Source organism: Echinops telfairi, unplaced genomic scaffold, assembly GCF_000313985.2.
Source record: "Echinops telfairi isolate 266 unplaced genomic scaffold, ASM31398v2 ScPeMD7_3533;HRSCAF=4204_0, whole genome shotgun sequence".
NCBI lineage: Eukaryota > Metazoa > Chordata > Mammalia > Afrosoricida > Tenrecidae > Echinops > Echinops telfairi.
Window position 1 is genome coordinate 79,677,261 of NW_022107431.1, and position 14,182 is coordinate 79,691,442.

The 14,182-nt window shown below is 38.5% G+C and overlaps 1 protein-coding gene across 1 annotated transcript in view; it reads left to right on the plus strand.

The window, feature by feature from the left end:
* The window catches only part of GRIK2 (glutamate ionotropic receptor kainate type subunit 2), a 754,527-nt gene that overhangs the window by 448,744 nt on the left and 291,601 nt on the right, over positions 1-14,182 (plus strand). The window contains exon 9 of the mRNA XM_004710894.2: positions 10,556-10,669. Coding sequence (XP_004710951.1) covers positions 10,556-10,669 — 114 coding nt within the window. The remainder of the gene's footprint in view (positions 1-10,555; positions 10,670-14,182) is intronic.

Here is a 14,182-nt window from a genome sequence, read left to right on the forward strand (position 1 = left end):
AACTTGTTTTTTTCATAGGGAGAGATGAGCTAGTACCATTGAGTCATTTCAGAAATAGATATAGAAGGTGGCTTCAAAAAGTTACCCCCAAAACCCAGTTTCCCTCAATTCAAATGTTCCATGAACCTTTAGAAGTCCCCCCCTCAGTAAAGAAGGAGTAAGAGATAAAGTTTGAATGCTGAACTTAGAATGAACAACATGTGGAAATATTTTCAATGTATTTGTATACAAAAATGAATTCAAAGAAAAATCTAAAGGCTTGCATGTTGCTTTGGAGGATGTTAGAACTTGGAATATTTTTAGTATGTGGCCTAAACTATTCTTGGTTATAATGAGGGATGAGTAAACGAAAACAGATGACATGAACTGAAACATTAGCATACTGTTAGTTTAAAGGAATATAAATATAAATATAGTACAAAGGAACTGTACTTTTAAGGAGAAAGGATAGCAGGTGGCTGAAGGAGAGGCTAGTGATAAGGCCGAGACTAAAGATGAGGAAGGGAACTCACAAGTGAAGGAAGTTTAAGAAACTCATCTTCCCCTGAGAAGATTTATAAGCAAGTGGGGAAGGATATAGGTAAGTTGGAGAAAAGGAAAAGTCAATGATTTCACATCCAATGCTTTTGATATTAGAATTCATTACAGCTAAAATAAAAGGATTAGCGTTTAATCAACTCTTAACAATAATTACCATGGTAGCAGATTTGACATTAACTCAGTTAGAATAAAATATTGCTAGTAGCACACTGTTCTCATTTTTTAATTCAATAACATAGTTAAGAACTCAAGGTCTATATTCATAGAGAATTGGTTTTAATAACACCGTGTACAGTTTATAGAAAAACTTCTCTCTCTCAAAACAAAATGTTGTCATGTTTTCAAGGAAAATTTAGCACTTGAAGCACCCCATGAGGACTAAGGAGTCTTGCTAATTTAAAATTTTCCCTTCCTTAAATGAATAATTACCAACTAATAGATGATAAAGGACGGGATTCCTACCTAATAGAGTCCACAGGTTGGAAGGCTAAATAGATAGAAATCCAGGAAGCTTGGATTATAATTCCAAACCTGTTACAACTAGGTGTGTGATTTCATTCTTCTCTCCAATTTCTCTCTATCAGATTACTATCTTAAAACAAACAATAAAGTAAAAACTGAGTGCTTCCCTCCCAGACAAGTTGAAGTGAAAATATCATGCTGTCTAAAAGAACTTGTAATGCCAACTCTCCAGGTTAGGAATATTAACTGCATACTCAATGCTGCCTTATTTTGGTTCAGCAATGCAAACGGGGGGGAAATATGTGTAAAGTGCCAGCTTTATTTATTTCTCCTCCTCCAAACCTGCTGCTTTCTCTAGTTCTGATCAGGTCTTCTTTGACTAGCACATTTCAGCTATTCAATGAATCTTCGAACTAGCATGCATATGTAATAAGAATCAAGTTTTTCCCTTAATAAAGATCTTACTTATAAGGAACTCTTTAAGTATCTACAAAGCTTCCAAAGGTCTGAGATTTTTAAATAAAGTATTTATTATATGCAACTAGGGCATATTTTGCCTTTGGAAATGGCCCTCTGAAGCTTAACCGTGCACTTGGGAAAGGTCAGCTTCAGATAGAGCGAAACAATGAGTAATGTCATTAGGTGGTGCAGAGGTATTCGTAGGCTTTTAGAACATGATTTCAAATGAATTCAAGAATGTAGAGCAAACGTGGTTGGAAGGCTTTTGCACAAAATAAATGTAGCCTGAAGAGGGGTCGTCACTGCATGATATGGATGCGCTTCCTTTCCAAGATGTGCAGCGGAGTTCCCAAGGCCATTTTCTGAAAGAGAATCCTGTTGAAATAGAACTCCCTCTACAAATAATATTAAAGAAAAATAAATAATATCCCTTAACTCTACTCTGATATTGTCGTTTTTTTAATGTACATTGTGCGCTTTTCAAACCTAATCCTTAACTATTACACCTCGTTTCCTTGTTCAAATGAATTTTTATTGCACCAGAGAATACTTTTAAGTAGAAGTGTTACAATAAATTTATTGTCCACGCTTCTCCATTCCTTTCTCCAACATCAAACATTTCCCCATAATCTGTTTTGGTCAAAAAACAAAACAAACAAGCAAAAACCAGAAAGACTAACGTACTGCTATGGAGTCAATGCTGGCGCCCAGCAACCCTGCAAGACAGCGGGGAGCTGCACCCGGTGTTTCCGGGGCTGAAGCTCTGTACAAGAGTAGAAGCCCTCAAGACCCATTCATTTGGGACCCAAATCAGTCACATTCCGTGTCGCCACATTATGCTCTTATAAGAAAACCTGGTTCTTGAATATCCTGAGGGACAATTGTGAATGAGAGAGCAGTTGCAAGAGGGCATTTTAAAGGGTCTGTAAGTTTGTTACCTTTTAGAATATTAATAATTTCTTTAAGAGGTATGTAACAAGATTGTCCATATTAGAAAACCTTGCTTTGAAATTGATTGCGGCAGCAATTGTACAACACTGATGGATGTGATTGAATGTTACATCTGTTGGAGTTCCCCAAAACTTTTTTTTTAATGTTACTATTTGTCATATTTCAGTTTCAAAGAAAACTTTATTCCAACTTTTAATACCTTTCTCTCTAAATATTTACTGTTTGATTTTTTTGCTAACCAGGAATATTTTATTAACCAGGACAGACATAGGTATTAATAATCTTTAGTTTTCTCACTAAAGTATCAAATATTTCAATAACATAGGTAGAAGCACAATTTATAGTGAAATCCTGCCTAATTGAGCTTAAGGACATATATCCTTCAGCATCATATTTGGTTTCAAAATACCTTTAGGAGCATATTTTTAGAATACATATTTCTAAGAAGCATTAGTAATTTCTAAAGAGAATTTTATGATTGACCTTTCTCTTGCCTGTAGAATCTGTACTCATTAACTCCCTATGAAAAAGTCTCTGTGTGGAACATTCAGTTTTCAAAACACACATAAATCTGAAAATGCACCCTAGATAAGTGAGAGCTCTTTCAGAGAAGGATTTCTAGATACCTGATCTGATGCATAACTGTTTTTATCTTCCTCTCTTTGATGGCATTTGATATCTAACCCCTGGTCCCCATGGCAACACGGACCTCTAGCTTGCCCAGAAACGGATTTCTTTTGCCTCCTAGTAGGAAAGCAATGCTCCTTGTGATGTTGACTTGTGATTTTTTAAGCAGTCAGATGTATCTTGTTTGCTTCTTAGACAAAGGATCCAAGCCTAGTTTCTTTTGAGATATTAATCATGTAATTTCTCTTACATAGAATCCATAATGCTTCTGTTCTCAAAAGTGTACCTGCATTTTATGTGTGAAGAGTTTTTATGGTTAATTATTTTATAATAACTTTAAACCTTAGGAACAATTTGAATATATTTACACATGGCATGTTAGACTGGGTGCTCTAGAGAAGCAAGAAAGTGACTCACACAATTGTAGAAGTGGTTAAATCTGGTCTGATTCCAGTACATGGGTCAGATGTTAAATTAAAGGCTTTTCCTGACTTGAGTAACCCTTGGGGATGATGAACTCAGAAGCAGGAAGATTGTGTGCTTCAGGATGAAGAGATGGACTAGTTTAAAGTTAGCAAATCAGGCTTGTTGCTTCAGAGTTTAATGAATCAAAAGTTGGCAAACAATATGGCAAGCTACTGATAGCTCTCAGCGTCAACAGGCAATATGGCAAGTAGTTGATCCAGATGTGATATCTTGGCTAGCAAGGAGGAGATGGAGTAAGCTTTCCCGCAGAGTCTTATTAGATATGAGTAAGCCACATTCCTGACAAAACTTACTTTACATTGTGCCAAGGCTGGTACCTGATTAAGGGGATAGCACTCCATTCTAATCTCACAACTGCTTGGCTGCTCATAGAAGCTGAGTTATGTTAGACTACATCACGGGAGAATCCTGCCTCAAGCAAGTTGACACAGTCTTAACTATCATATGTAGTATTTAAGATTAGAAATTGAAAAGAGTTCTTGATGCCACTCAGTTTATTCTTTTGACTCATCAGACAATATCAAAAGTTCAGTGTCACATTAATTTTTTTAACTAAGGAAGCTATATTAGGAGATATACATGAAACATACTGTTATACATTTATTTGATTTCAGATTAACCACTGAAGAAAATAATCCCTAGAAATATGATCTTTGCTTGTTGGGGGAACACATGTCACTTAACTCTTTATATTTAAGATGGAGCTTTTCATCTGCAAAAATAAAACTGCTAAGCATGGAAAATCTGTTTTCAGATTAGTCATACTGTCCATTACATGATTTCATACTTAATTAACTTGTCTCCATCTTAACACTTGTTGAAAGGTAGTCTCAGGGAGCTAGTCAGTGAGGTGTTCTTCATGGTGTTCTGAGAAGTCAATTGTCCCATGGAAGGCAATGGTCCAATTTCCTGGTCATTTCTCTTTGACTCCTTGAACTGTCTTTGGCTTGCAGAACTGAGGCATTGATTCTGCTGTCAATTCTGATTTGTAGCAACCCTGGAGGGCATAGTAGAACTGCTTCTGTGGATTTCTAACACTGGAACTCTTTGTAGGAGTAGAAAGCCTCATCTTTCTCCGATGGCGTGGCTGGTGGTTTCAAACTGCTCACCTTGTGATTAGGAGCATAATTTGTATCCCATTACATCACCAGGGCTCCAGCCAAGTAGAAGTACATTACAGTTTCCACATACATGGGTCTGTTTATTGTCCTGTGGTGGCTTGAATATTGCTGTGATGCTGGAAATTATGTCACCAGTGTTTCAAATATCAGCAAGATCACCCTGGGTGAACTGCTTTCAGAGGAGTTTACAGACTAAGACAGGATTAGGAAAATGGAATAGACTGTGCCATTTTGAGAGATAAGCCACTGAAAAATTTGTGAATAGGAGCAGAACATATTCAGGTATAGTATCAGGTCGGAGGGCACTCAAAACACCAGTGGGGAAGAGCTGCTTCCACAAAGTAGAGTAGACTTTAATGACCTGGATGGCATAGAGCGTATAGGACCTTCATTTGCTGTTGGGGAATACTTAAAATGAGGATAAACAGAAATATATCACGTGACAGTATTTTGCAGGACTAACAACTCCTCCATTACAAATATTGACAAGATTTGGACATGTTATCAGGGGATACTGTCCCTGAGAAAAAGCAGACCATGCTTGGTAAAGTAGAGGGTATCACAAACGAGAGAGACTTTCGGTGAATGGGTTGACAAATTGGCTGCAACAATGACTGAACATAGCAATTATGAGAAGGCTGGATAGATCCGGACACTGTTTCTGCTCTGTGGTACATTGGCTTGGTATGAATGGGCACTGAGTCCAGGCACCTAACGACAACAATCACAAATGTTTGTTCAATTAAAAGGGTGACTGTTCATTTCCCCAATATAAAATGTCATAACAATTCCTTTTCCATGACTGCCATCTCAGTACACTCAAATAGTACTTCAGTGGTTTCTTTTAATACAGATGATGAGTATATTATACCTTAAGGGCCATTTGATTTAAGGACTTTTATTACTGGATATTAAAAAATATTTTCCTTGTATATTAGGTGAATCTTTAAAGGGCAGACATTCAGTCTTATAAACAGCAATTCATATACGTTTTGTGTCAAATCGTCTTGTACAACGTTCTCAGATGTCCCGTCACTCAGTCTGCTTTTTGCCTGTGTTGCTAGTGTCTTCCTCCTTTCCTGGCCTCTGAGTCTTGAAGTTGGGCAGACTCTGCCCTTTTTCTTTCACATGACTCACTTTTATGTATTTGTTTATCATGATGGTCTTTCCATTTCCACTTTTAGGCCCATTTGTTTCTTTCTGACCGATAAGTCTGGTCTACTTTGTGACTTTGATTTTTGTTCCACATTTTCTACTCACTCTATCTGGATGCTTGCAAAGTAATCCTTTTCAGAGTATGGTAATGGTAGCCGGGCACCATCGAGTTCTGGCCTGTGAATCATGAAGACTATTATTTTCAGTTTCCAGTAGTCCACTGAACTAATTTTTTCCCATATGTCTTATTTTCATCACTTCTCTTTCAGCCTGAGAGGGAGAGACCACTGGTTGCATCTTAAATGGCTGCTCAAGAGCATTTATGACCTCCATTTCCACTTGCCTGGACAGGATTTATAACCCTGTGTTTGTGAACCATGTTATGTCAGTAGACCCTCGAGCCCTTTGAGACATTCTTCCTCTTCCCCTAGGCTAGCAGGTCTTACTCTCCAGCAGGTTAGTTGTGTCTAAGAAACCTTCGTAATGAATGCCCCCCCGCATTCATGGATCTGTTGGCAGCTGTCCTCTGTCCAATCTAGGTATATCCATGGGTCCATTCACACCCTTCTTCCTACACCTGTTCAGTCAACGTGGGGCTCATTTTTTTAAGATGAACTTAGTCTATGAAAACACACTGTGTCAATACCATGGAAACATAATATACTTTGTGATTTGTTATTATTTCACATAGGCCTACTGGAGAGAAATACTACTGGTGTTCTTTGCTCATGACAGATATAGTATTGTGCCAACTTTTGTGCCTATCCATACAATCTTCCATTTAAAATTGATCAAACATGCAATCTGATGCATTGATGATCTTTGATGATTGGAATGCAAAAGTTGGAAACAAAAAGGGAGAACGGTAGTTGAAAAATATGGTTTGGGTGATAGAAATGAAGCAGGAAATTGCAAGGTAGAATTTTTCAAGACAAATGACTATTTCATCATAAATACTTTTTTTCAAAACACAGAAGGTGATTGTACATGTAGACTTCTACAGAGAGAATACCCAGAAATCAAAATGACTGCATCTGTGGGAAGAAACGAGGAGTATGGAAAAGCTCAGTATCTGTAGCCAGTTGCTGAGTGTGAAACAGACCATCAATTGCTCATATGTAGGTTCAGGTTCAAGCTAAAAAAAGTAAAACAAGTTGACAGGGGCCAAAAGATGACCTTGTGAAATCCCTCTAAGGCTTGTTGCACCCACCATGCTAATTCAATCTGTGTGCTGAGTAAATAATCCCAGAAGTTGGACTATATGAAGAAGAACAGGGGATGAGGATTGGAGGAAGGTTTATTAACAAGTCCCAATATGCAGATGACACAACCTTGCTTGCTGAAAGTGAGGAGGACTTGAAGCACTTCCTGAATTAATCAAGATTATAGCCTTCATTACAAATCAACGTAAAGAGAACAAGAATCCTCATCACTGAACCAATAGGTAACATCATGATAAACAGAGAAACAATTGAAGTTGTCAAAGATTTCATCTTGTTTTGATCTACAATCAATGCTCATGGAAACAGAAGTCAAATGATCAAAGGATACACTACACTGGGTAAATCTGCTGCACGATAGCTCTCTAAAGTGTTGAAGAGCAAAGATATTACATTGAGGGCTAAGGTGTGCTTGACCCATGTGTTTTCTATTGCCTCATAAGCATGTGAAATAAGGACAGAGAATAAGGAGGACCAAAGAAAATTAAATTCACCTGCATGATGGTGCCGACAAAGAAAATTGAAAATACTATGGACTACCAAAAGAACAGAACTGTTTCAAAAGAAGCATTGCCAGAATATTCCTTAGAAGCTGTGATGGTGAGACCTTGTCTCACATACTTTGGACACATTATCAGGAGAGACCAGTTCCTACAAAAGGACCTCATACTTGGTAATGTAGAAAGGCAGCAAAAAAGAGAAAGACCCTTGACAAGATGGATTGACACAGTGACTGCAACACTGGGTTCAAGCACAACATCAGTTGTGACCATAGTGCAGGACTGGGCAGTGTTGGGGTTGCCTTGAATCAGAACCGACTTGAGACATCTAACAACAATGGGGAACTGATGTTTGGTATTGCATTGGCTGGTAGAATTATGTGTCCAATAGACATAGCTATTTAACCAATGGTGGGAAAGAAAGGATGTAAAAGCTACAGGAACAAATGTGTGATAGGTATTAATTACAGGCCAGGCCAGTTACTACAAAATAGTATCTACAGTTTTGTCTTGTTTAGCTAGCAGAATGTTTGTTTTCTAAAATTTTAAATTTGATGCATTTCATATAGATCATGAGCACAATACATCAATAACCTGACAACGATAACCGTATTTCCAATTAAGATCGCATCAACACTGTGACAGTTACATAATCTTCTGTCAACTTGGGAAGGGGTGGGGTCTAGCCTGTCAATCAGGTCATACCCAATAATGCGTCCTTGTGGGCATGGCCTTATCCTGAGGATTTGGGGAAACTCCTGTCTTCCTCCCTGAAGATGAGACACACACTCTCTCCTTCTTCTTCCTGCTGACAAGACACATGGAGATACCCTGATGGGACTAGAGCCTTGGAGCTGGAAGAGCCACATGGAGACCCATGCCAGTACTAAGAAGCTTCTACCACCACTGGATCAACAAGACTTTCCACTCACTTGCCTGTGATCTTTCTACATTCGGCATCATTACATGTGCTGTGTGAGTCTGAAGAGGAATTTATAGACTGCTATCAGACATATGGGCTAACACTGACCTTATGGACTTAATATGGACCATGTTGTGATGTTTGCTCAATATAAAATTGCTCTGTTATATAAGCTCTCTCTTACATATATATGAATGTCTCTAAATTTGTTTCCCTAGTTTACCTAGGACTGAAACTCTATATTCTCTAGGACTGAAGCAAACATGTATAGGGGTTAGAACTCCATCACAATTTTGGATAGGCATAATTCAATCCATAACACTTGCTAGAAAAACAGTTTGGGGCATCATTAAAAATATTTTACAATCAATAGCTGTTTATTTAGTTAAATTCATTGTTGAAAACTATAGAAGGGTTTGCACCTGTATATAACTATAATAATGACATTTCTACTTTTCTTATTAATAACAGAAATTAATACTGTGCTGAGTCTGTTTCTGCGCTTCACCAGTTAAAGGGAGCAACAGTTGGGAGGATGGTGAGAGCTTGGGGAGGCCTTGTTCTCTTGTGAATGCAGTCACTATGAGTCACAACTGCTGAGGAGATCCAGCAGCAGCAACAATTAAAGGAAGCTAGTCATTTAAAGAGGCTGTTAGGAAAGCCAGACAAGTTCACAAGGGATCAAAAATGTGGATATTATGAAATTCAGAGAAAATGAAAGAATGTTGATATTTAATTTTAATAAGGTCAAGCTAGTGTGACCATGAGTAGCAAACTATTTTCAGTAGAGAAAATAATATCTGCTGTAGTGATATCATTTCTATGGTAATTCACTATGTATATAAAGGTTTATTTTAAAATAAAATAATAATTTGTCTTCCTTTTGAAGGAGACAAATTGGCTAATTGAAAGGGGTATATTTCATGGTTCATGATCCCTTCCTTCGACAGCTCCTCTGTTCTCTTCTCCCTTAGGCATGGCCATTGTTACATGACTGCTCAGCAGTGTAGATGCATGTAAACCACCCGTTCGATGCACTTGGTAGCATTTGTCCGCTAGCCCCTTGTCTGTGTTATCCGGAAGACTATGCTAAAAGTGTGGAAAATGCCCAAATGCAGATAATTGGCCTAAACTATCAGAGGGTAAAACAGATAGTTCTCTATTTATAAAATAATTTCTTCCCATTGACCACATTAGTTTCTGACCTAGTTGAATACCTCATTTTTTTTAGTTTCCGTTATTAGTACCATAACCTGCTTTGTGGCAATGCTTTAAACAGTGTATCTTAACATGGCACACCTGTGAGAAGACGTCTGAGAATGATTACTTCAGCAAATTATGCGTACACAGTGGCAAATTATCCATATACAAGAGTATATAGTCAGTTTTCTAATATGATGTACAACAATCCCCCAAGAGTACGGAGAGTCATGGGTGCAATTCATCATATTCAATTATGCTGTAAGTTGAGGACTCTCTGTAGTTAAATTAGTTACATTAAGATGCTTAGAGTAAATGGAGTACAGTTGGGACGCATTATGTGCTATTAGACTAGACAGCGCTCCTTGTCTGGGGGTATTTGAAAGGTGTACATATATATTTGTAAAAGCTCCAGAGGTAATTCTGAGACAGTTTGGCCCCACGGGAGGTTATGCAGCACACCAGCCAATGCCTCCTCCAGGATTCACTCTATCCTTCCGCTGTGTTATGGCATTTCGCTATATGTCCGTATATTATGGCATGGTATCTTTATAATGAGAGAAGGTGATAGATCCATTATAGTGAAAGATATGTACTATTAATGAGTTTCTAGCCAGCTATCAAGGTATCATCAAATGTGGTTTATCTTGGGGAATGAAAGTCTAAATGGAAAATTAAGCTCCCGCGCTGACTGTGGAAGTGCAGTGGATCACTCTGTTCTTCACTGGCACACTTCACTGGGCACACTTCACAGCGCTGTGAATCATGCTGGAGACAAGCAGCCTTTCCTTAACGACAGCAGATCATGCAGCAGAGAAGAAGAATAAGCGTTAGGAGTCTTAACTTTCTCTTACAGCACTCTCTCTCGGGTGCCTGATGGACAATTTACAAAGTACATATGCTATTTTATAGATTGGCACTTGGGATCCAGCCAGTGGCCTGAACATGACAGAAAGTCAAAAGGGAAAGCCAGCCAACATCACAGACTCCTTATCCAATCGCTCTCTGATTGTTACCACCATTTTGGTAAGTACTGGTTTTCGCCTTCTTTTTGGATACGTGGAGATATAAGTTGAAGTGGGTAGAAAAGGACGGAATAATTGGAACAGTAAAAACAGAAGGTAATGCATTTTACAGTTATTTAGCAATTACTGTATAATAGATGAGTCAATGTTAATTTAGTCAGTTTGTATTTTGTTATCATCAGTGATTTCAATTATATTACTGTGAGGGCTGCTTATGTTGATTAATAATATGACTTCATATATTACTGGAAATCTTTACATTTCTACAAAATTAGTTACAATGAAGACTTTTCAATGTCAAAATGTGAAAAAATCTGTGCATATAGCTGTGTGCATATAGATACTTGTTAGCAGAACATGAACTTTGATTTTGCTTTCATTTCCTATAAATATATTTCAGGGGTTATGGCATTTAGTTCTCAAACATTTTTCCATTATAATTATGTTTTAACCTTGTGTTCAATTAAATTGTCTCCATCATGCAGAATCACTTTTATTTTACTAATCTCCCTAATGAGATCAAATTAAAAGTGCTTTTTTTAAAAGCCAGAAATATTTTCACCATCAGCAGACTTGAATGAATACTGATAAGCTACGGTAGGCATTTTCACCCCTCCTGGATTTCTCTCTTATAATTGGATAACATGGCAATATTCACTTATGCCGACTCTGCCACGTGTACCAGGAAATCTTAATTTCATGTTGGGCTGTGAGTTCTTATATTATCAATCTTCCACTTTGTACCTACAGAATTAGCTAGTTAAATGCCCGTTGTTATGCCTTCCCTGATAGGAGGAATATGAAATTAATGTCCAGAATATGCCATCATATACTTTTAGCATTTATTATCATTTCTAAATGTGATTTAGGGTGGTAGTTATGGATTGTAGCTCCTCAAGATATGTGCTGTAAATCCTAACTTGTATGCCAGTGGTTAACACGTTATATGGGAATGGGTTGTCATTGGCGTGTGTTGACTAGGCGGAGTTTGCATAGGGACTATCCTGCCCATCTCTTTGAAATATAAAAGATATTTAAATATGTTAGCAAGCAGAGATGTCGAGCCACATGAACATTGTCCAGGAGGAGAAGCTCTAAGAGGCGAAGAGCCAATAGTGAGAAGAAACTTCTCTCCTGTAGATAGCACTTTATGTTTATGCTTCTAGCCTCCTAAAATTATAAGTAAATAAATTTCTACCATTAAAATCACACACTTGTGGTATTTCTGTTATAGCAGCATTAATAGCTAAGACAAAATTTGGTACCTGACGTGGGATACAATTTGAGGGTGCTGCTCAAACAGATACCCAAACTGAGGACATCATTTTGGAATTGGGTAATGGATAGAGGCTGGCAGAGTTTTAAGTTGCCTACTAATAAAAATAGTCCTACTCTGTCCTAGAGGATCTCTATGAGTTGGAATGAATGATGGCTGTGAGTTTTAAAATAGTACAAGTCTAGATTGCCTTGAAGAGACAATTGGTAGAATCGTGGCTATCGCGGGATTTCAGCGAAGGACCAGGAGGATGTGCGGAGACCAGTGCAGAGCATGTACATGGCACAGCTTAGCAGAGTGCTAGAGATGTGCACAGGGAATACGCCGCTGGTGAAGTTTTAAAAGAAAATGATGACTCTCTGATTGGTGGGAAAGTGATGCTTTTTATGCAGTAGCAAATACCGTGTTTGAATTGGGTTCCAATGTTTGATGCAATGTAGAAAGTATAAGTGATGAACTTGGATATTGGGCTCCTGAGATTTCTAAGAAATGTCTGATAGGGGCTGTGAAGTTTCTCCTTTCTGCCTATGGGAAAATATGAGTGAAAAGAGATGGAATTAACAAAACTCAATTTTGCAAAACAAAAACAAAACTTAAAGATTTGGATAATTCGGTCATACAAACCAAGGACATATGCCCTAGAATTTTCACCAAAGATGTGGCCCTGTGATCTTTTGGTAAATTTTTTACATTTTTCATGATTAAGCCTGTGACTGATGGAGCTAACCAAGCACAGTAGCAGAAAGCCTATCGTTGTAGACAAAAGGGGTCAGCGAAAGAAGGAAGAAAGGAAGTCTGCTGTCTACCTCTTGGAATCAACTCTACAGACAGGAAACCTGTCGAAGGAAGTACATTTTTGTCCTCCTCGTAAAGAAGAGAGCCATCCCGGGAGCATCTTGGAGACCAGGAGAGTGGTTAGAAGCACAGAAAGAAAGGCTTTCTTCATTTCGAAGAATGGGTTGTGGTCTGCTGGACTTCAAACTGGAACCACAGTGTCTTAAGTTTCAATAAATCAAACGTTCATAGAGTGCTTCTGTCAGAAAGGTGCACCGAAGGCATTACACCACCACCTAAAACTGAGGGGAAGAAGCGGACACGCCGAGAGGGACTTCTTGACCCTCGAAGGTGGAAAGCCGCCCAGACGAACTAACATAATGAGTGCACCCGGAGGCAAAGGAACAAAGTAGTCATCTTATGAATCTGGTAGGGAGAACTGACGCTCAGAGCTGAGGGACCTGCTGCACAATCCAGAGGATGTCATCAGCACTCAGCATAGGGAGGGCAAGGTCATTGCTCAGAGTGTCCCAGATAATAGCACATCTTTTAGAAGCGTTGAGAGCTAAGGTTGTGTTATGAGGCTGGGTTTTGGAATTGCTGGATGCCTGTTATCTCTTCATTCCTTCCACGCTCTCCTATTTATAATGGCAGTGTTTGCCTTGTGCTCATTCCACGGTGGTGGGGTTAGGTGCTGTTGACTCGATTCAGGCTCATAGTGACCCTGTGTACAACAGAACAGAAGACTTCTGCACAATCCTCAAAAATGCAGCCATGGTGTCAATTTATCTTGTGAAGGGCTTTCTTTTTCACTTCCCCTCTACATTACCAAGCGTGATGTCCTGCTCCAGAATAGAACCGGTCTCTTCTAATAACATGTCATCAGGTACGTGAGGAGAACTCTCGCCATCTTGCCTCTAAGGTGCATACTGGCTGTACTCCTTCTAAGATAGATTGTTTGTTCTTTTGACAGTCCGTCACAGTTTCCACCTTCTTCACTGGCACCATAATTAAAATACAATTCTTCTGTATTCCTGATTCAATGACCACATTTCACATGCATGTGAAACAATTGAAAACACCAGGTGCACCTTAGTTCTCAAAGTAACATCCTTGCTTTTTCAACCCTTTAAAGTGGTCCCGTGAATTGTTTGATTTTTTTCACTGCTGTTTCCATGAGTGTTGATTGTGATTCCAGGCAAGATGAAATCCTTGACAACGTCAATCTTCTCTGTTATTATGATGGTACCTATTGGTACAGTATGAGGATTTTGTTTTTCTGTACATGCCAACACAGTTCTTTGAAAAATAGGTCATTATTAATCTGGATTTCACAGGTTCACTATGAAGCAGCCCTTTGACCCAAGATGGCATTCATCTGAAATCTTACTCACGTCTTCATTGAAATGATCCAATGATCGGATTTGGTGTTGATTTAAGGCTGTTGAGATTATGGTGTTTTAC